This window comes from Manacus vitellinus, unplaced genomic scaffold (genome assembly GCF_001715985.3).
Source record: "Manacus vitellinus isolate BGI_N305 unplaced genomic scaffold, ASM171598v3 scaffold_10_pilon, whole genome shotgun sequence".
NCBI classification, from domain to species: domain Eukaryota; kingdom Metazoa; phylum Chordata; class Aves; order Passeriformes; family Pipridae; genus Manacus; species Manacus vitellinus.
Genome location: NW_021938838.1, coordinates 1793394 through 1816582, shown reverse-complemented (window position 1 = coordinate 1816582; position 23189 = coordinate 1793394). Strand labels below are relative to the sequence as shown.

General features: G+C 49.3%; 1 protein-coding gene across 1 annotated transcript in view; it reads left to right on the top strand.

Moving 5' to 3' along the window:
• The window catches only part of HYDIN (HYDIN axonemal central pair apparatus protein), a 59443-nt gene that overhangs the window by 4323 nt on the left and 31931 nt on the right, over positions 1–23189 (top strand). The window contains exons 2-4 of the mRNA XM_029965490.1: positions 12431–12556; positions 14158–14277; positions 17624–17701. Of these exons, the coding sequence (XP_029821350.1) occupies positions 12431–12556; positions 14158–14277; positions 17624–17701 (324 nt within the window). The remainder of the gene's footprint in view (positions 1–12430; positions 12557–14157; positions 14278–17623; positions 17702–23189) is intronic.

Sequence of the window (23189 nt, the reverse complement as noted above, 5' to 3'; positions counted from 1 at the left end):
GTGGGGTTATTGGTCTGTTACCCATCTTCTGGCACTCAAGTGTGCAGGGCAGATAACTCAGTGCCTCTCTGCTGGCTTTCCTTTCCACTCTGAGGCAGCTCTGGCATTTTGGTCTCAGACAATAGTTCAACAGATGGCTGCTTAAAAGCAAACAATACCCAAAATAAGAGTCTTTTCCTTCTTTTCAAGGAGCCAAGGACTTCAAAGGCATGTGCTGAGGTTACCTTGCAGAGCAAGGGCTGTGGGGTCACAGCACACAGCACGTCTTGGAGCCTGTGCTGGAGTTGACAAATGTGTGCCTGGGAACTTTAGAGGCAGGTGAAGGCTTCTGTGATCCAGAGAGGTGGGGAATCTCCATCCTGGGACATGCCTAACACTGCTGGGTGCATCCCTGCACAGTCTGTTTTCACTTGGAAATTGTCTGTTTTGTGCAGAGGGGTTGGACCACAGACATCCAAAGTCTCTTCCACCTAATTTTTTCCACAGTTGTCTGCCTTATCCTGCTGATGACCTGCACAGTCTGCTTTATGAGGAGTGAAAGGAGAGAAAAGAGCCTTATAAAACATGAAGAAATGTCTGCTGCAGGCTCTGGCGGGGAGCAGATGCCAGCTGCCTTTTCTCTTCTAGATGAATTTATTTTACTGGAAGGACAACTGCTGTTGTTGTGAATTTGCCAGATGGGCTTGTACATAGTCTTGGGGCAAGTGGGAATGTTGAGGGGGAAATTTGGGAAGGCAGGGAGCCCATGCTGGCAGCAGCCCCTGCCCTGCCACGGGACCAAGCAGGGCTTTGGGAGGGATGTGCTGGGGGAGTCCCTTGTATTGCTTCTGTCTCCAAGAGCAGCTGTTTCAGGCTTACCTGTATTATGCCATAGTGAGAGAGGGTTTCTTGTTGGGTGTACATCCCCAGGAGAGGTGGCACTTGATACCTGATCTTTGTTTTCATTTCATGCCAGGTGTTCCAGACCTTGAAATTTTGCTGTGGGCTCAAACGAACAGTTAAGTCAAGAAGGACGAAGGTAGGATTAGTTCCCAGGGAGACAGGATGTGTGCAAGAGTTGTGCTCTCTCACAGCTTTTGTGGGAGACAAACAAGCTTTGTGGGCCAAGAATAGCAAGACTGATGATGGGCATTTCCAGAGGGTTATGTGCCTTCAGAGCTCTCTGCAAATGTCAGCCAGTTTGACTGCTGCCCTGCAAATGCTACTTGCTGGGAAGGAGAAATCCTTCCTTCCCAAGTGAATGCTCCTCCCCAGCTGCTTTTCAGCTCAGTTTGCCAACGAGACTGAAAAAAGGGCTGCCCTTATGTGCAGGGACTGAGGATTGCTCGGAGATGCAGCCCAGTGAGCTTGAAAGCTTGGAGGGGCTGGTCTGACCTCCCCAGGGTCCCCTCTCGAGTCGAGGGCATGCAGGGACCAGTGTGTCCAATGGGGCAGAAAAGCTTTCTGAGCTGTGGAGAGGAGCAAGGGACTGAAGCTGCCATCACAACCTCAAATGTCCTGTCTGAAGGGAGGTTTGCTGTCTGATCTGCTGCCCCTGCCTGGGGAGGGAGGGCTTGCAGGGCAGGGGAGGAGGGAGCTGTGTTCTCTCAGCTGCTGGAACCTTCTCCAGTCAGCCTGCAAAGCCGTTGCTCCTTTTGCTCCTGGAGAAGTGTCATTTCCCAAGCTGGCTTCCTGACCAGCCCCATTGCTGGGCTAATTCCCAGATCTGCTCTGTAAGGAGATTGATCAGCTCCCTTTGCAGCCCAGCTATGCCTTGTGAAGGTTTGATGTAGCTGGCTTGGTTAATCCCAGATGTATCTATAATGAGATATCATTTGCAAAAGGAGTTCTCAGTGCTGGAGAGACCAGCCAGGAAAAAAAAAATAGTTTCCAAACAGGTTTGGAAACCTCTGTCTTGTAGTCATAGGAAAATTAAACTGAAGCCCAGCAAGTTGATGTAAACCTGTCTGGGAGAAATCAGCATCCAACTCCTAATTAAAAAGGTGGCAGTAGCAGCCAGGGAGGGATAAAAGAAGGGATCTGCCTTGAAGCTGTGGTAAAGAGAAACTGTAGATATTTGTGTCTCAGGAGTTCAGCTGATGGATGCCTCTAGAAGGTCCTGGTGCCTGGGCATAACTTCACTTGCCTGCTCCTGGTTTTTTTTTAGTGGTGGAGGATGCCGAGGGCTGAAGGCACCAGCTGAATGCTCAGTGCCCTTCCATTTCTCTCTTGAGGGATTTTAGGTGGGTGACTGAGGCAGGAGGCAGGCTCTGTGACCTGACTGCAGACGTGCTGGGCATCTAAGCCCACAGCAAATGTGGAGGATGACACCTTGTGTCTTCTGCTTGTAGGCAGTTGCTGAAGAAGAGCTGATGAACAATAAACTTATGCCTTAATTTTCCTGTGCAGTGTTATCTGCATCACAGTTCTGCCACAAAGCTGAGATGCTGTTTTCCCTGTCTTTCAGGACTGCTGCAGGCACTTGTTTTAAAGCTGTGCTGTAAGGGTATGGACCAGATAAGGTTTGTCAGTAATACATTTTGTAACCCATCAAGTTAGTTGGGTGAAAGACACAATTTTCTACTAAGAAAACTGATTTTATATGTTGCAAAAACCACTGGGCTGCTCAGAAATTCAAGAGGCTGATTACAGGCAGAGAGTAGATCAGCCTCCCCATGGCATTCCCAGCACTGTGGTGAATGTGAGTTTTTTGCTACCCCTTGTGACTTTGCCTTTTCCCAAGTAAATATGGAAGGTTGAGCCCCTGTGAGATCAGTCCCTTTGCCTGATCTCTGGCAGAGCTGTAATTAGATGAGTGCAAATCTGTGACCTTCAGTGTCATCCTTGGTCCACCCTGTGTGCTGCCTCTGGCATGGGGAGGGGGATTTATTTTTTTTTTCCCTGTCTTTGGGGAAGAGGAAAATGTTTGGGGATGGTCAAGGAAATGGGGAAGTTTTCTCTTCTGTGGCCTGGTTGCCCTGGGAGTCCCTGTGCTGCTCTGTGAGGGAAACTTGCAGTGCTGTCTCTGTGGTGGAACCCAAGGAGGGATATCCTGGGGACAGGCATGAAGAAAACACCTGGAAAGGAAGGATGGAGGCTCTGTGTCCCTTCCATTATGTTCTTGGTTATAGGACCTCCCCTGGGTCTGCTGAGGCTTCCTGGAATGCTTCAATAGCTGAACTACAGGCTGTGAGAGAGGAGTGAGGGATTCCCACTGGGGAATGCAGCTGGGGATCCCAGCTCACCTGCTGCATCTCTGCTCCTGGGTTTGCTGGTGCCTGGAGGTGCAGGCATGCTGGACAGGCTTCAGGCACAGTGGCTGTTTTGGCCAGCACACCACTCCTTGCTGTTTGCAGGGACAGGAGGGGTCCTGGACACGGCACAGTCATCATGTGTTGCCTTTCCTGACAAAAGGAGATCTTATTTACCAAGGTTTCATCTTCTTCTGCTGAAATCCTCCTCGTTTCCTGCTCGCCTTGTCCTTGCAAGAGCAGCCAGTTGTGCTCCCACCACAGTGGGGAGAGGGATGGAGAGAGGATGGGATCAGTGGTTGGCAGCTGACAGTTTCTTTCTGTTTCCATCTGTTCCCTCTCTTGCTTTTTAATAAGATCAGGTGCCAGAGTGCAGTAGGAAGACTTTTCAATGTGAGAGGAAGTCACAATTGGGGTACTCAGGTCCTTGCTTTCATCCTTGGCAGAGGGAGGCTGCTCAAATCAAACCTGCACCCTCTTGAGCTGCTCCTATAATGGGAAAACAAAACTCTGCAGTGAGGCTGACAGCTCTGATCAGATGGGTCTGTCCTGCAGCTCAGACTGGGAAATCAGAGATGCTTGTGCTGATGGCCACTGAGAAGCAAACCTGGCTGTTCCTGCCCCCATTGGGGTGCCTAGCTTTTAATTTATATATATATAAATATTATATATATATTTATATTATATAAAATGTCTGTTTTTAATGTGGCCACTGTCTGTTTTCCAAAACCCTGGTTGTTTTAAATGGTATCAGTGGCTGGACAGGTTCAGTCTTTCAGGCCCTTGGTGTTTGCTACACAGACCCATCAGCTTTTCTGATCAACCTCTCTCATTTCATCAGTGGCTCCACTCCTGCTTTGTGTTTTGAAGGGTTTTCCTCTCTGCTTTTGAGGCCATATGTTTATTACAAAGCTGGTCTTTCATGAGTGGGAAGGTTTCCCTGAAGGAGAATCTCAGAAGATGTTTGAGGCTGGTTTTGTTGCTGCCTCTTTGATTCATTGTAGTTCCTGGGACATGTGAAAGGTGGGAAGAGGTTCAAAGGAAGAAGCTGAGGAGCTTGTTTAACAGTTCAGCTTGGACAACCTCTATGTGGAAAATAAAACTCTGCCCCTCTGCTCCCACTGCCAATGTGTGATGTGCTGGGAGTCAGCACGGGGACCTCGATCAGGGAAATGCTGCAAAGTCTGACAGCACCTCCAGGGCAGAGAGCAGAGGTTCTTTTAGGGGATGTACTAGGTGCCTTGTTTGAAAATCAAAGCCCTGGCTCAGCTTCCAGTCCAGAATGGCCTCTGCATGACTGTTCTTTAGCAAAACTCCCAATCTTTTAAGCAAAAGACTTTTGGATACAGATGCAGTCAAATATTTGGCCAAGCCAAAGGCAATCCAGCAGTCCCTTCTTAAGCAACCCAGCAGTCGCTTTGGGATTTTGCCTGAGTTCACACTGCACAATTGTGGCTGTTGCATGATTGTGTTGGGCCTGTGAAGGCAACTGCCCAGTGCAGGTAAAACCACGTTCAGCTTTGATTTTTTTTTCCTTGGTTCCTGCTGTGGTTGGTGAGTTCCTTGCCCAGCAGAGCTGGTGCCCGCAGCCTGCCCCGTGCCCTGCAGGGAGCTGCACCAGCTGGCTGGCAGCAGCAAGGAGATCAGCCTGTCCCTTCAGTGCCTCACAAGTGATAAATAAAACAAGCAAGTCCTTTCCCAGCACTGCTCCTGAACAGCCTGGTGCTTTGTAGTGCTGTGATTGTGCCAGGTGTTCCTGTGGGCTCCAGCTGAAACGCACGTCACGGGCTGGGTTCGCTCCTTCCCCGTGTCCCACTTACAACAACTGTTGTGTTTTCTAATCCATCTCTTCCTTGCTTCTCATCACAGAACCAGCTGTTGGTGTTTGAAGTGTCCTGCAGGGAGGTACTAGACCTGCTGGGGCTGGGGGTGACCAACTTGCTGTGAAGACAGGAGGAGAGGATACCTGGAGGAGAGGAGTCCTGCTGCAAAGGGAGCTCCCAAGTGATGCCAGAAGCTGCCAATGCCAGCCAAGCTGTTGTGATCCAGGTTAAGCATAAGAGGCATTTTTCCCTTAGCCTGAAGAGGTTGGAGGGAAGGCCTGCTGGTGGCATTTAGGGTGGTCCTTGGAGCTGACCATGGGAGAATCGTGCTGGGTGCTCAGCTATTGCCGTGGTTTTAGCAGCACGTGGTGTCCACTTGCAGAGAGCTCCACGTGCTTGGGCTTGGAGGAGGTTCTGTACCTTGGCTGGAGGAGAGGAGAGCCTGGTGCTCCCCAGGCTGTGGTGCCCTGTGGTAGTGGGTGGGATGGAGAATGCCCTGGCAGGACCCTGCTAGCTGAGAAAAGCTGTGTGTGAGGGAGGAGAGACCGAGCCCTGCCCTGCCTCAGGGCCTGGGAAAGCCCTGGTGGTGCTGCTGCAGTGTGGTGGTGCTGCTGCAGTGTGGTGGTGCTGCTGCAGTGTGGTGGTGCTGCTGCAGTGTGGTGGTGCTGCTGCACGTTTCTGTCCTCAGATCACGGGGTCTCAGGTGGTATTTAGCTGCTAGAGGAAACACAAGGCCAAGACATTTGGGATTAAGGTGGTGTCAGCCCCAAGAACAGCTACTGAACCATCTTGTAACTGCCCAGATATTGCTGCCCTTGACATCTGTCCCCTTTCGTGTTGAGGCTGAGATCCTGTGCCAGTACCTTGCTGAGTCAGGCCTGAACCTCCATCCAGAGCCTGCCCATCCTTCTGGGGCACTGTCTCCTGGCAGGCACGCCCTGGGTTACTGCCTTTCCTAACCTCCATGTCAGAGATTCCCCTTGAACTGTGATTAACTTCTGGAGGCTTGTAAATTTTCTTCTGCATTTATATAAAGACAAGGATTCAATGGTTTCATAGAACTAAGGAAAAAGAAAACCTAGGAGGCATTACACTTGTTGGGGCCAAGGATTTTGCTTTCTTTTAAAAAGCAGTGGAGGTGAAACAATTTACTCTTTTCTAAGAAGACTCAGGGTCTTCAAAACGTGGGAATTTGAAATAGTGTCTTGATTTAGAAATGGAGTAGAAAAGCAGGATTTGAAAGTGAGATGTAAATTAAGCAAAAAGTGAGGAAACCAAATTGATTCCCAGCATGGGAATAAAAAAGGAAGAAAACAAACCCAAGGCTGTGTATTGAGGTCTGTCCTACCAAAAACATGGGGGATTGCATTGCTCAGGGGAAGGCAGGGGAACCATGGCTTAAGAGGAGCCAACTTTATTTCCCTTCTTTCTCAGAAGAAAACAAATATGAACAATACTTGGACCAAAGAGGACTGTGGGCTGCATGTTTGGGACTTCACGACTGGGACTTCCTAAGGTTGCAGCTGGGTAAGTGATCTCAGTGCAGTTATTTGGTAGGAGATGTTTTGACAATATCTAAAGTGATCCAGTGTTGCAGTCAGTCCTTCCCTGAACTGGGTTAAAACAGGGGTAGCAAATGCTCCCATGTGCATCCCTTGGATCCTGTAAGCTGTCTGTGCCAGCACTTCCCTCCTCTCCCTGGATCCTCCTTGCAGCCCTTGACTTTCCTGCAGCTCTGTGTGTTCTGCAAGACACCACAAGTGCCCAGTTACCTCTGTGGCTTTCATCTGGTGAGTGCTGCAATGACAACAGCAGAGGTGTTTCTGAGGTTCCAGCCCCTCCAGAGGCTCTGGTGCTCAGAACCCAGAGAGTGCCTGTGCTGTGAGGTCTCATCTCAGAGCCTGCAGCAGGGTTTTTGGGGGATGCTGGCTGATAGTGCTTTTAGCACTGCAGCAAAGGAGAGGTTAATAATGCAACATGCTTCCCTGTTGCCCTTGGCTGTGTGCTCCTTTGCTTCTGCAGGAGGAGAAGAGCTATGAAAAGAGCATTTCCCAGGGGATGGGAAAAGGATTTCAGCCCTGTAGAGCAGCTCCCTGCACAAACTAAGTTACCTGTGCCTGTTAAGAGAGCAGGGCTTGGATTCTGGTTGGGTTCAGTCGCTGGTAGGATGGAGAAGAGTGGCTTGTCTGAAGTGCTGGGGTGCCTGTCTTGCTTCTGTGCTGGGCTGTGGGCAAGTGTGACCCTCTCTCTGCTTCCCTGGGACGTGCTGCAGTCTGTGCAGGTGTGTTGGAGGGAGTTCACTGCACGTTTGCTGTGGTCATCATGTGTTTTCCCTGGGTTGCTGTCACTGCTTTGAGACAAGGCACTGCTTGCCAGGCCTCTCCAGAGCCCCAGAGATGTGGGCAAGTGCAGCAGGTTCCTGCTGTGCTGGGGCAGCAATATGAGGGTCAGAGCTCCCTGCTGAAGCTGTGAGCTGTTGAAGCAGTTTGGTGGTCTGGGGCTCCTTTGATGCTCTCTGGGTCTCCCCTCCACCGAGCTGGCAGGGGCTGTGCTGGGGCAGAGGGACCACAGGCAGCTCCTCTCTGGGGACTGGGTGGGTGCTGAGCATCCCTTTGTCCTGCTGCTGCCTCCCAAAGCCACCACTGCCTCCTCCCCTCTCGGCACCCCTGTTGTTGTGTTGGGGCTGGCTGGGAGGCCCTGTTGCTCCTGACAGACACAGCCTGGCTGCCTGCAGGGATCCCGTGTGTGAGTGTGGCCCCGTGTCCCCTGTGGAGCAGGGAAAGTGGGGGATGCTGGTGACATGCTGGCATGCCAATGGCTGCATCCCCTCCCCAGCTGAAGTCTGGAGGGTGGCTTTCAGTGCCCAGGCTCCCTGGCCTCAGGAGGGAGGGCTTGGGATGGGTTTTAGGGATGCTGGCAGAGTCCCTTGTTCCAGCTTTGGGGTGCAGCTGAAGGTGCATTAACAAATGGTGCATGTGAGCAGAATGGAGGAGACTGTGCATGAGCCAGGCTCATTCAGAGGTTACTATTGCTGCCCTAAAGACAAGAGGTGAAGGTGCTTTTATTTTTCCAGTGTAGGTCATGGCCAAAACCACTCACCTGGGAGAGGGTGCAGGTCCTGTGCAGACCCTTCCTTTCTGCCTAGCCTGAAGCAAGGAGTCTCTGCAGTAACTGTGAGCCCACATCCTGAAACAAATCTTTCCTTCACTTTAAAGATGATTCTTTTCCTTATTTTTTTTCCCCTCCAGAAACTGCTTATGCACTGCACATTAAATAGTCATTAGCTAAAAGACTTTGTCATCCAGGGAGCTGAGCTCCCCAGCCATGCCTTTTCCTCAGCTCTTGAGCATCCAAGGTGCCAGCCTGTGGATCAGGCTTTTTCTCACTTGCATTCTCCTTGCAGCAGTTCCAGGAGATGTGGAAGTGACCTTGTCTGGGCTGACAAGCAGGACCAAGGAATGACTTGGGCCCCCTCCAACTGCCTGGGAGGGGAGGAAGGTTTGGGCTGGAAAAGTAGATGGTGAGTTCAACAGCAGGAACTCAGCTGAGTGTGAGAGCAGGTGGTTGAGTTTGAGAGCGGGCTGAGGTACCAGCATCAGGTTGGGCACTGGGTGCTGAGGTGTTTGCAAGCCTGGTGTGGGTTTTGTGTTGTTTCTACCACTGCAGTTCCATGAAGGTCCCTTCCTGCCAGCAGTTTCCTTTGCTGAGCACCCAAGGCTTCTCTGGCAAGTTCTCTGAGCATGAAACTTGTCTCCAGCAGTGCTCTTTGCCCGCAGCAAGCAGGAGTCACTCCTGTGCCCAGCAGGTGAGAGGCTCTAAGGCTGGTTCTAAGATGCTGGAGCTGTGGAAGGAGCACAAGGTGGCAGCCCTGTGACCCTGTGAGTGCATCTCAGACCAGACTTGGTGGGTCTCACCTTGACATCTGTATGCAGGCTCTGCCTTCTGAGCCAGGAAGCATCTCCCACCACCCAGTTTCTTTTCTTAAAACACCATTGTCTTGGTGCCTTGAGTGCACAGGGGTGTCATATGTGAGGTTTCTTTGCCCAGGCTCTCCAGTTTCCACTTTGTAGCTGGACACCACGGGGGAGATGTTTTGGAGCGAGTCTCCACAGGCTGGAGAGCCAGTTAGTTTTCAGGGCTTGGATCCTCCCTGACTGGATTGTAACTCCCTAAATAATGAATGTTGGTTTTCAAATGGAGGGTTCCTTGTTCCTTGCCGAGCAGATGTGAGGACTGAGTTTGCCTGTGGCCCAGAGTCTCCTGAGAAGCTTTTGTTTATAGCATCTGCTGTGCCAAAAATGTGTGAAGCTCCCTGGCAGCAGAGATGCTCCTGTCAGTTGGGTGTCCTTGGCTGGTGTGTGTGTAAATATGTGTGGGATTAATTGGAACAAGCTCATCAGAGGGTATTCAGCAGGTGCAGCACCAGAGGACACCCCCAAAGGCATTGTTGGAGCTGCAGCAACACGGAGGTTTGCCTGCTGTCCTGACACGAGCGGGGTCCTCCCTGGGCGAGCAAAATACAAATTAAACTCTTGCTTTGTAATTCAGTGCACAAAGTTTTTCTTAGCTCCTTAAACAAAGACATGATTGACTTGTCTGCAGTGCCTAAATTTAATTTACCTGAAGCTCGTGGAACATTACCAAATGCCACTCTAAGGCACATTCTCTAATACTGCTGCAGTCACAGGAACCATCTGTGCCAGGACAGCTGTGCCACCTAGAAAAGCAATAAAGAAATGTTCAGGGGGCTGGGCTGCAATTCCTGACATGTCTCAGGAAACCCAGACCTATCAGACCAGGGTGCCAAGCTGAAGATCATCGAGGGCATCCCAGATTCAGCCTCCTCAGTTCTCCCTTCACTAGACAGCTAAGGTGGAAGTTCCCACCATCACTGCGAGCTGCACAATTCCAGAACCCATTTACCTCCCCAGGCTTGCCCTTAGACCAGGAATCTAGTTAATGCTGAATATCACAGAGCTGTCTGAGGTGGGGAAGAGATTGCAGATTGCAGATCTCCCCCCACAGGACAGGGGGGTTGGCTGGAGCTGGGCTGTGTCGTGGTTGGTGTTTCATCCTGTCCCTACAGGGATGCAGGGCTGATTTCTTAGTTCTGATTCTTTCCCCCAGGGCTGGGAGCCTGATCCCTGTAGTCTTTAAGGAAGTGGAACTGTGGGGCTTTGGAAGAGCATCACTCCAGGGCAGGGTAAGGGAAAGCTGCTGGACTGGGATGGGGATTTGGGGAGTGGAAGCCCTCTGGAAATAAGCATTGTGGGCATGATGGACAGGCTTCATTTCAAGTGAAATGAAATTGCAGTTAGAAAATTGGAACAAATAATCCAGTTATTTTTAAGGCCCAGTAATAAATCATTGAAATCCAGATTAATGTATTATTCCCCTTTAGATTTCTCTCTTGAAATATAGTTATTCCCAGCTTCAAACCCTAGCTCTTGCTGCAGCCTGTCCTGGTGTCCATAGGACAGTGCTGTGCTCTCATGTTTCATGTAAGAACAAAAGGAAACAGCAGCCTTGTGGATTATGTGTGCAGTGCTGTAACTGTTTCGAGAATAAAGGCATGAAGTTATTGGGTTGCTTGCAGGACGTGGGTAAAACTTGTGGGGAAAGAAATGGTCATCTTTGAGTAGACAATGTCTTGCTGTATAAAGTGAGTCCAAAGGACAAAAAAAGATGATGTGGAAAAGAAGGAAGCAGGAGGGAACATGATCTGAGATTTTACTTAAGGTCAGGATGCAAATAATTTTACTTTAGAGCTGGTCTCCCAAGTCCAAGAAAATAAGAAGGGGGCAAATGCATCTGTTCCTTGGTCCAGTCCACTAGAAAGGGGAGGGACATTATTTCTAGTTCAAAGTAGTGCTTAGTAAATGTTGTCAATGATTGAGTTTTGTTGGTGCTTGAGACCCATTTTCTGGGGTTGTCTTCTCCTCTTGCCCTTTCTTGCACACCCACTTTGTGTGACAGGCAGAGAGAGGTGGTTTTCAGGCTGGTGATTAGAAGAGGAGTGGCCCTGTTTACCCACAGCTCCTTGTAGGATAAGGGTGCTGAAGAAGAATTGCCACTAGGATACAGTCTGAAGTGGCCCTGCTCTCCCATATGTTGAATCTCTATTTGACCTAATTGCTCATGTTCCTTTAATAGTTTAATGCTTTTATTTCTGCTGTTACAACTTCTAATGCCTATAGGAAGCCTCGGATTCGAATGTTACTCAGTGAAAATTAGGGGCCCTCGTTCTCCAAGGAGAAATGCTCTTGGGCAGTGTGGTAATTTCATGCCTGGAAGGAGTCATATTTGTTGGATAATTTTTGTAACTTAACCAAATTAGCCTTGAGAAGCTACAGTTCTTAATCAGAGCCTTGAACTCTCTGCTCCATTAGCCAGAAACATCAGCTCCCTGCACAAAGGGTGGACACTTGGTTTGCAAAGCAGGAAAGTGCTTTGATTTTGTCAGTGCTCAGGGCAGCAGCGTGCCTTGGGTTTGAGGTTGCTCATACTACTCTGAGCCCTCAGCAGGGACAGACACAAAGCCACATCAGGTCTGCTGCTCTTGCAAAATGAAGCAGCCAAGTGGTGTTTGCCTTCACCAAAAGAAGACTCTTTCAGTGGGAATTAGACTTCTGGGAAGACTCTAAAGAGTAATAAAGGACAGTTTGGGTATTAATAGGGATTTGGTTGATAATTCCAGTAAATGGGGTTCCAAAATCATGGGGGAGACTTGAGGGGAAGGTGAGAAATGCCAACAGGCTCTGATGTGTCTTTGTCCTCTGTGCTGACTGGAACTCACTCGACTGGAGATGACCCAGTGCTGAGGTTCTGCCAAGGAGATCTCTCTGTGTTCTTCTGTGGAGGGGCCTGTGAGGCCAGACAGAGAGAAAACAAGTGCTAATTAATGAGAGAACTAAAACTTGGAGCCATTCCTCTGCACCTCAGCCTTGGCACGACGCTGCTTTCCTGCTTTCCTCAGACTCACCCAGCAGTGACATCTCCACACGCCGTGGGTCGAGAGCATTGTGCAGGGATGGAGTTGGGGGAGTTCTGATAACTCCTCCCCACTCTCTGCAAAGGTCACTGGCTCAATCCACTGCAACTAAAGAGGAAACAAATGCCTGAAGAGCAGAAATCCCCGAATATGTCACATCAAATCACGGAGCAGCTAATGGGACAGAGCCACGTGGTTAGAGCATGTGCATTCTGCTCTATATCATTAATTTACTGATGTTAAATATTTCAGGAAGTAACTTCCAGGACTTCCAGGACTGTCCTAGTGGCTGTGATCACAAATTATTCATCAGTGGCACTTGAACAAGAAAAACCTTTCTGAACAAGGGCATTTCTGAGGCTCTTGTTGGTTTTTTTGCCTTTCAGCTGACTCCCTCTGCCTTCCAGAAGCAGATGTCTCTCACCACCAAGCAGAGGCTGGCCAGCACCTGGGAGATGAATCTGCCCTGGATTGTCCAGCTTCTAGACAGGAGTGAGACCTTCCATCACAAGGTAGCATTTTCCTGCCCTTTTCCTTGCTGTTTGATGTGACATTTGAAGAGGGTGAGTGCTTGTGACAGGCTTGCCTTCAGCTTATCAAAGTACCTCAGTGTCCAGGGTCCTCTTGTTGTTTCAAACTGCTGGTGGTGGAGTTCCTTCTGCTGGGGGAAAGGCAAAACATTTCCCCCTAGTGAGGTTTGCAGTCCTGATCTGCCCTAAGCCAACACAAATAACCTCTGCAGGAGCTGGTGGGGTTTGCTGGAGCGTGGCTAAAGCTAAAGCACGATGCTGGGGCAGGACACAAGGGCATGAGCTTGCCATTTGCCATTCTCCTGCTGAAATAGCCACCTCTTGCTTTGGTGTGGTCACCATCAAATGCTTGGGCTCACAGGATGGCAGTGCTGGCCTTTGAAGGCTGAGAGCCTGCTGGTAATTCCTCCTGATTTAACAGAACCAATTGCATTAATGCTTTGGGTTGGAACCCTGACAGGGTGCTGGGTTTTGCAGGCTGCCAGATACACAGGGGACTCTCCCTGGGTAGAAGGGAGTGGATGTGCTTTGTCTGGTTCAGTGTTTACTTGGGAGGTGTGTTTAAAGCTGCTTTCCTTAGAGGACTGCTGAGTATAAAGCCCAGTCCCAATGGGTAGGTGACTGAGGCAGGCTGTTGAAACTGTCAGCAAGAGGTGGTTAAGGGAGAGCACAGGAGGTTGGGAACACCTCAGACAAGTGCACAAATAACAGACAGTGTGCTGCAGCCACTCACCTCAGCATGGCTGTGTCTTCCTTGGAGATGCAGGAGACCTGCCTGTGTGCTTTGAGTGGCAACAGTGCAGCTGGAGAGGGCAGGCAAAGCAGGGAGGAGTTTTCTCAAAGCAATGTCTCTGCTCTGTGAGCATTTGCTGTTGTATCATTCCATATGTGCCTCTGCAATGGTATTAAATAAATCATCAGTAACAGATTACAAGAAAGCAGCCATTTAAAGCTCATGGAAAAACGAGATACCAACTCCAGTCTTCCTCAAGTTGCCCAGCACTGCTGAGAAAAGAGCTGAACCTTATCACCATCCAGCATTCACCTCATTTGTCTTTTTCCTCACTGCTGGGTTACTTTCTTTTTGCCCTCACCTCCTCTGGTACTGTTCTCTTCTTACTGGTGTCTAAGCTCTAGATAAAAAGAGATATTTGGAGTTGTGTGGGACTCAGTGTCTCTGTCTCAGAGTAAAGGTCATCCCAAAATTGTTTCCCATGGAGACTGATGTAAATTCTGGGGTTTCACTTGCTCCATTGGTGCTCAGGGCTCTGTCAGTCGGTGCCCTGGAGCTCTGTGACCCCATTAGCACAGGGCTCTGCTGGAGGTGAGCACTGCCTGGTGTTCTGGAGAAGGAGACCTGGAGGAATGCTTGCCAAAAGAGCTGCTCAGCTTGAGCCTGGTCTGTGTGGTGCAGCAGCTTTTGATCAGCTCAGAGCAGAGGTGGGTGAGCTGCTGTTTCCCCAGGGGGAGCAGGGCAGTACTCACTGACAGTCTGTACTTCACTGGGGGTCAGTGCAGGATCCTCATTTGTGAACCTTCCTCCCAGCAGCTGAACCTCTCCCTGCTCTCTCTTGCCTCTCCAGGTCTCAGCAGTTGACCCAGACCAGACCTTGTTTCATGTTTTCCCATCAGAGGTGGTATTTCAGAACTACGTCCCACACGAGGTCTGTGAAATGCCACTGGTTCTGAGGAACAGGGACATGGTGAGTGCTGGGATGTGGAGGTTTGACAGTGTGCTGGAAGAGGAGAGAGGTGCAATTCCTGTGGTGTAAGCAGAGCAAGTTACCTGCTGCAGCACATCCAGAATGAAATGTCTCAGCACCTCTGTTTGGCAAGATGATCCACATCTTCCCATGCTGGGGATCCTCTCTTGATTTTGGCTGTGTGTTGGTGGTATCTACCCCAAAGGAGCTTTTCTAGCCCCTTTCTTTCCTTTGAAAGGCCTGAATTGATGGGGATGTTGAGGGCTGCACAGTTCTTACCTGCTCTCATGCTTTAACTCGAGGGTTCACCCTGTCCTGTGGATCCTTGGTCAGTCTTGGTTCCTGGCAGGAATCTCTGCCTCTCTCAGCCTGTTTAGCTGCCTCTGTGCAACTCACACTCAAAGCTCAGGGGTTGAGACTTTTCCACTTTATGCTGGAATTAGTTATAATTAGTGGCACTGGCACTGCAGGAAATGTGTTTTGAAACAGCCCTGGAATCAGACTGATTTAGCAGAAGCAGTGGGAGGCCTTTAGGTGCCACTTCAGGCACCTGCTAAGCTTAATTCAGCTCTGCTCAGGTTTTCCAAAGGCAGCGTGGTGCTCTGCTTTCCCTTTGGAGAACTACAGCACATCCAGAGCAACGTGCTCTCGAAGGTCTCGACCCTCACTTGAAAAAAAAATTGTGATTGTTTTGCAACTTCCCAAGAAAGTTGAGAAGGGAAAAAAGTTGAAAAATGTCAGCAATTGTGTTCCACTGGAGAAAAGAAAACTGAGACCTTTTGAATTTCAGTCAGGGGAACGTTTTCTCAAAAGGTTCTTGTGCCAGGAGCAAGCTGGGGGGAAGCGATGGGATGGAGGAAAGGAGCAGGGTTCAACATTTTCTCCCAAAACACTTTCTTGCACACAAAGGTTTCTCTTGGTACATAACATTAAACGTACTAGAAGTGGGAAAAGGCCAGAAAAACAACAGTGTAATTAAAGATGTTGTTCTGTAATGAGAAGTAAGATGTATGCATGAGAAAAAGGCAGGATGGGAAGATGGAGCTGTGCACAGGAGCAGGTGAATTAACACCCTCTCCAAACCTACCTGGTGGAGGGGAAAAGACAAGTGGACAAAACAAGCTGTTGGGGCATATTGCAGGTGGAGGAACAGTAAGAGAAGTCAAAATATATCCTGAAATAACAGGTTTTGACAGGGACATGGCTGCAAATGGGAGACCCTTTGGCAGGGAAGGATGCAGGTGTGGTCCCTCAGTTATTCCTGGAGAGTAGTGCACCATTCCTGGCCTGGCATTTATCCTGGGAATATTGGAAAGGTGCAGCATGGGTGCCCATGCCCAGGGGATGCCATTGGTGGGGTCCACACTGATTCTGGGCACTTTTGCTGTAGGTTTCTCTCTTTGCTGATTCAAACGTGCCTCACTTTCTCTTTTCCTACTGCTCTTTTTCATTTCCATGGATTCTTTTGGCTTCAGCTGCTCCAGTATCCGTGAAAGCTCTTCAAAATGTTTGTCTTTGCCAAGTACCAGCCCACAGACAAGCAGTGAATTTGCTCTGCTCGTGCTTCCTCAAGTGGAAAAGGACATTTGCATTAACATTTCTGCCCTTCCCAGTAAAAAATAAAGAACTTGTACAGCTGCATCTTGGGATTTTTATGCCCTGTAAAGGGCTGTCAATTTTTTCTCCCCAGAAGAATTAATTTTGAAGTTAGTAAGACCTCAACCATTGGACAGCACTGCTGTAAAAGTAAGATCAGCTCTGAGGAAAACACTTGGCATATTTAAGTGCACAGAGAGACAGAGGTGATAATCCCAAGAGAAGTTATTGTATTCTAATTTCATTGGCTTTTGGTAATGTCCTGGAGAAAAGCAACACCATGCTCTGTCTCCAAGGTTCCTCACCAGATTCCCAGATTCCTCTGAATCATACTGACTTTGTGTGGTAGCCTGAGGTTGTCTGCTCCATAAAAATCCAGCTAACAGCCAAGTGTATTCCAAATGGAAGCTCTCTAGCTGTGCAAATTCGGAAGTTCTTCACCTGCTTGTTGCCAAATTGCTTTTCTGTCTTCTGGCTGCTTCTTGCCACCCTCAGAGATGCCCTGGGTGGCTTTTGCTGAAGGTCTTCGCTGGGTGTGTTCATCTCCCAAGGGTCCTGGTGACCAAAATGTTTCTCTGCAGTGTGAAATTGGCCCCTGGAACTCGCTGGAAGCAGAGGCTGTTTGGAGAGCCTTGGCCATGGGTTATCAGGCTCGGGTGGGTGGTGCACAGTGAACCTCCATTTTTTTTCCAGAGTCTCATGTGAGGTTGTTGTTTATCAGTGAAGCTGCCTATCAGTCAGAACCGCCTGTTTTAGACTATGTGAGATATGAGGTTGATATCTGTGTGCCAGAAAATGCCTGCTTGCTGTCTCTGTGTACCCCAGAGGGCAGGAGCTGGCAGCAGGGTGCCTGCAGGGTGAGGGGAGGAATGCCCAGCTGCCCTGCATTGGCAGCTGCCTGGCCACAATCACCAGGCAGCAAGAGCTCCTGGAGAGCCAAGATTGGCTTTTAATAATGAAACCACACTGTGAGTCAGTGCTGGTCATGTTTCTCCAGGCAGAAAATGCCTTTGAAGCCCATAATTGATAGGCACAGCCTGGGGTGTTGTCTGGCTCTCCATCACTTTGGCAAGTTGATTGCTCTCATCTTCTGTATCAGCCTTTCCTGGTGGTGTCTTGTGCTTCTTCCTTGCTTCTTTACAGCCCATTTAAATTCTCCATCTCCTTGTTTCTGGGGTTGTCACTTTGCTTCTTTACAGCCCATTTAAATTCTCCATCTCCTTGTTTCTGGGGTTGTCACTTGCTGTGTTCCTCCTCTTGCTCGTCAGGTTTGCTTTTACTCCCAGTAAGGCCACGGTGTCTGGGCTTCTCCTCTTGCTGGTCTGCCCACTGTGAGCCCACAGCAGACTGCCCCACTCAAACCCAGTCTGTTAGAAGGGAATTTCTTCCTTCCCCCAGGCTATTTTGCCTTCAGGTAGCACATTCCCCTCCGGAACAGGGCTGCAGGACTGTGTGCAGGCAGAAGCAAGCAGGACTTTGGGCTTGTGGAATATGCAGATTGTTCAGGTGTTCTGTCTCCATACTGCTGGTGCCTGACCTGCTTGGCACTTCCCTCCCAGAAGGCATTGCCCTCCTGCCTCTGGCCGAGATGCTGTTCCCAGGCAGGTGGGATTCAAGTCCACCCTTGTGTACTATGTGCTAAAAGTGCTTGGGAATTTGGTTAAGGAAGGATGTCACCAGGGCATGGTCAGGTCTCTTCTCCTGCCCTTGCCACAAGTGGCAAATTCATCATTCCACATCTTTCCTGCAGGTTCCTCAGCTGGTGAAGGTCACTATGGAGAGCTCACCTTATTTCAAGTTGGTCGGCCCCGGTGGTGAGTGCTGTGAGGTACCACTGTAAAGTCTTGTAAAGTCTTCTGCTTTACACACCCCCTTTGGCCCTGAGCAGAACAAGGTGAGTCTGGAGGAACATTATCTCTAAAGCCATTGTTTTTCTTGCCCTCTGGTTACAGTCCACCCCGTGCTGCGAGGTTGGCTCCAGGCTGTGGGCAGGCAGCCTGCAGCAGGTCACACCTTGGCATGGGGTGCTGCCAGTCACTGCAGCCAGCCTTGATGGGCTGTGCTTTCCCTCCAGGCACTTCCTTGAGCATTCCCAAGGGAAGATGCACATGGAACAGTAGGGAAGTGACAGGGAGGGGTGTTGATAAGATGTTTAGCCATCTCTAGGCTCAATGGAAGGGGTTTAATAATTATGGAAAATACTAGAGGAACAGATAGATTCAGAGAGCTTTTCTCTTTCCCACTTCCTGCCTCACCCTGGGCTGAACCAAAGATGATGCTTTTCCACACCCTCTGTTCTGCAGGCTCTGCTGTCTCTGAGGGCACTTGCCTGCCTGTGATCCAGCTGTGAGGCCAGGGGAGGGGACGTGCTGTGTTCATGGCAGGGAGCCAGCCTGGCACGGGCACACTGAGCTCTGGATGCTCTCAGCCAGCAGGAGGTTGTTGAGCTGCAGGTGACTTGGACTCCTGCCCCAAAGAGCTCGTGTAGGGCAGGTACAACCTGCAGGCAGGTGTTGCCCCAGAGCCCGTGGGTTGGGTCCTTGTGTGTGTCCCTGTGGTTGATCTGCCAGCTGGCACCTTTTCCGTGCCAAACGTGCCATGCTTTTGCTGGGAGGTTGGAACATCAGTGCTGAGGCCCTGGCAAGTCTGATCTCAGTGCTGGGATGTGAAGGGTCGATGCTCTTGTCTGGAGGCTTGTTAACACCCAGGGATTTAGGATATGGCGTGGAAGGGAGGAAACCTTGCTGGGAAACAAAGAGAGGCAGGCTGACTCTGCCCACCAGCATCCTGCTACCTCTTGGCACAGTTCTTTGCCTGACCTGTTTGGGGAGGCAAAGTGAGGGGGGAGCTCTGAGCCAGCTGATGTTTCTGCACCAGGGCAGAGGTGCAGAATCTCTTTGGGCACAGCTGTTTTCTCATCTTTCCTTTGCTGCTTAGAGTTGGTTTAATGCTTTGTCCTATCCTCAAGCAACATGGATATAGAAACCCAAAGAGGAAATGCCCTGTGTTCCCAGCTCCTTGTCCTTAGGAGGGACTGAGGAATTATTTAACATCATTAAAATTTAGACTAAAAATTATGCTGGCCTAGAGCAGTTCTCTGTACTACCCAAGTGACACAAGAGCTTAATGTCACTGAGGTAGGCTTTGAAAAGTACACAGGTGTCCTTAAAACGTGATTTATTAGTACAAATTAGTGTTCATTTTTGGGGTGGAAGAGGTGAATTGATGCCCACGAAGGGCAAAGCGCTGCTCTCGAAGTTTAGAGAGGCAGCAGAGCAACATATGAACATGGCCACAGATGGAAGGAGGGTGAGATAACCCAGGAGAGCACTGATGTCCCAAGCTCTGTCCCTCGCCTCGCCCTTGAACTGGCGAGGGTGTGGCCCAGGGAGCTCTGCCAGCCAGAGCTCCTCTGCTCAGCTTCAGCAACACCCCGGCAGTGTGTGCTGAGCGGGGCTCTGGGGGCCGTGCAGGGCATCAGGGGAGGGCTGTGCTGCTCTGCAAGGAGCACGGGGGGGGTTTTACTGCAGAATCAGAATTCTGTACGAGTTGAACATTTTGTCTCGTGCCTGATGGAGCTGCGAGTCAGCGAAGTACCCGAGTGCTGTGGCTCAGCTAGAAATGCATCGATAGCACGGGCAGGAGGTGCAGAGCACCTTGAAAACCCCTTAGCAAGGAGGCAGGCACTGAGAAATGGTTCTGAAAAGCCACCTGCGTTGGGCTTGCAGCCACTGGCATGCAGAATACCTGTGTTTTAGTTCTGGAAGGCCTAGGATGCTACTTTGAACCTCTACATCTCAGCTGCTCCGTGATCCACGGGGCACAAACCCCTGTGTCAGGGCTGTGGGCGTTGCAGTTGGTTTATATAATTCTCTTGCTTTAAATCTGTTTTTTCCCCTGGGGTAAGCCTGACTTCAGCGAAGACGCTCCTGCTTCAAGGCAGTAAAATTGTGTCTGAGCCCTAAATAAAAGGACCATGTGAGTTGTCAGTGGCTGAAATGCCACGTGCCACGTTGCCCTTTCTTGACAAACGAGCAGTTCCCCGTCGTCCTGCAGTGGTTTGGGAATGTGCCGCACGGTCGGGCTGCCAGAAAGTAAATGAATAGCTGGCGTGTCTCTTTGTTTATTGGCACTTGCATTATAAATATGAAATGCTAATGTTTCTGCTGGGCAACATTTCCAATTAGTTCCTCTTGCTGCCTCTGATTTACACGTTCCCCTTTTGTGGCTCCAGTTGCCCGGTGTGGGTCTCCTCATGCCATCCCTGTGTTCCTGGGTGTCCTTGCATTGTGGTCTGACAGCCTCTGCCTAATTGGAAACCATTATGGAACTGACTGGCAAATACCCAAAAGACAAGAATATTTACATTTGAGTGTCCTTCAGGCTTATTAATAGATTATCTGAAAGGAAGAAGGAAGCAGGAAGCATATAAAATCAGCGCACAGCTTATTCTGTTCTGTCCTCTTGTTCTTTCCACTGTAGCAAGACAATATTTTCAGGCAATACAAGTTCAGCCTGTAAGGTTTGCAAAATTTATTCCTGATGACTGAATTACTGCTCACTGATTAATAGGAAAGATGACAGGACAGTGAGTTACTGCATTACTGAAATTAACTCCTTTAAAATTCGGTTCCAGCCCTGTCAGATGTTTTGTAGCACACGGAAGTTACTTCAAACAGGCTTTTAAGATGACTCTTGAGGGGACGAAAGGGACAGAGGATGAAGGCAAATTGCCCTGCACAGAATGAACCTGGAGCGCAGTGACTGATTTCAAAGACTCCTGTGGGTTGGTAGCTGAGGGGGCAGGAGCAGGGGGACCCCTTCTCCTGAGGAGCTCTCCTCAGGCACCAGTCTCTCCTCTCTTTTAATGGCCATTATTTTCCAGCCTCTATGATATCATGGTTTCAGCAGGGAGCTTTCCCTGCTTGACTTACCATGTTACCTCATGCTACAGGGATCTTTTCATTACAAGTTTTCTGCTGCAGGGAACTCAGTGAAGGATTCAGGATTGGTTATGCAGGATAACTGACATCCGAGTCTGGTGTACTGGGCAGGCATTAAGGTTGATGTCACTGTGACAGCAATTAATTCTGGTCTGAGTCTGCAAAGGGCCTGAAAGCAGTGCTGGGTTAATGGTTGCACTTGATGATCTTGAAGGTCTTATCCAACTGAAACAACTCTGTGATTCTGTGAAATAACACTTGAGACAAGCAGTTGGTTTAGTTTCAGTGGATACTAATTTGAATGCCAGGGGTGATATTTGGAAGGCCAGAGCTGGTAAGTTACTGCTTATCAAAGGGGAATAAGAGCAGAGGAACCATTCTACAGTCATCTGTATTTTCCTTGAAATTGAGAAATTGTCTGAAGACAAAAGTCGTATTTTCATGAAAATTCATAGCCTCAAGCTGCATCTAAAGATGAGAAGTGATGCATCTTCTTTAAAGCAGAGAAGTGATGCATCTTCTTGCTCACTTAGGCGTGCTTATTTAGAAACCTGGTTTGAAACAGTCTGCTTAGGGTTTTCAGTTGCCAAGTAAGGCAAGATTTTAAACTGGTTTCAGCTGTACCCCTGGGTTTTGTAGCAGAGTTATTGCCCTCATAACACAGGGCAGTGCTGCAGAGGAGAATTTGCAACCCTCTTCTCCCAAGAGAGGGCAGTTCAGCTTTCTAAAGCTGAAGGGGCTGTGGCTTCACAGCAGCATGGACAGGCAGCTTCTGCCTAGCACACCCCTCTCTCCTTGGGTTTCCCCCTGTTTGTCCTGACACTGCATTCACTTCTGGTGCAAGTCCCTTTCCCCGAGCTGTGCAGGCAGTCCCAGTGCACCCACTGACAGTGGAGCTGGGAACAGCTGCCTGGGCTGGCTTTTGGAGGGATTCATTCCTTGGGCTCTTATTTACATTCCTCTTGATTCCCTCACTCCTTAGCAGTGGCAATGACTTGAAAATTTCCTTTTACTTCCCTGAAATACCTCCGGTTGCTGAAGTTTCTTTTCTTTTTATCCCCCTGCTGATCTGAACTCCTTGCATCCTCCTCTGTCTACCTGGCATCTGGAAGGGAGAGATAAGTGAATATAGCATGCCAAGGCTTAATAAGACACACAGCTTTCAATTGGATTTACAATGCCTTTGTTACAGTAGTGTGGCCAAAATAACAACAACAACAAAAAAAGAGGTAAATAGCATTCTTCATTTGCTAATGCATTTCTGAGGATCTGAGCAGGCTGGGACCCAGATAATAGGTGCTTTAAATTCCCATGGGCTGCCCATAGCTTTTATTTTAGAGGGCTTAGGCTGCAAGACTGAGTGCAAAACTGCTAATTCAGAAAGACTTGCTGAAGATGAAACGCTCTCCTGAAATGTGATCTTCGATTCCGTGGGTCGTTTGCCGCAGTTCCCTTCCTGGAATTTTACCTTTCAAACAGGAGGAAGCAAAAGCCCTTCTGCAATTTCCAGTGTGAATATTTGAGATGCCTAGGGAACAAAAAAAAAAAAAATAAAAATCTTTCTTTACTCTTTCATCGTCTTGGATGTGACAGCAGCTGTTAGGGTGACCTTAGGCCCCAGCTGAGCAGGTAATTGGCAGGCACTGGGTCTTAGCTGTTGGGTTAAAGCAGTAGCTTTGTGTCTGTGCCTTGTCCAGCAGCCTTAGGATGCTTCCAGGCTTGGAGAGGATGGGTATGGAAGCAGGAGGTCCCAAGCATGGTTGTGGTTAAGGGAGTTTGCTGCTGTGTGCAATCCTTAAATCAGATTGTCTTGCTTGCTGCCTCAACAATGATAAAAATATCAAACGAGTTAAAGGCACCGAGGAAAAAAGATCAGGCCAGTAAGTGAGTGATAAGAGGCAGAGCTTTTATCAACTCATTGATACAGGAGCTGCTGGAGGCAATGGCTCCTGGCCCTGCTGCAGCAGCTTCACCTCTGATTCCAGCACAGCAAGGCCCTGCTGTACACCTGGAGATTGATCTGCTCATCCCTGCAGTAAAATGGTTTTGGTGATTTGATTCACCTTCCTACTGCTAAATGCCAGAGTGCTGGCAGGGGGGCTATCTGGCTCTTTCCTGAACAATGACTGGGAATAGCAGGGTTTAGTTTGCTGTGGTAGGATGGGATGTCTCAGGGTTTCCCATTTACAGATCCTGATCCCACCCTTGTCCAGGTAGGCACCCAGTCACTTCTAGAGACTTTGGAAGAGAAAGGTGATTAAGACCATCAACCTCTTGCTGCAGAAAGGGAGCAAAGTTATCTGCTGTGTCCTCTGAGGCCAGGGTGAGATGTAAAGGAAGATTATGATTCTACCACAGGAAGAACTCTAAGTC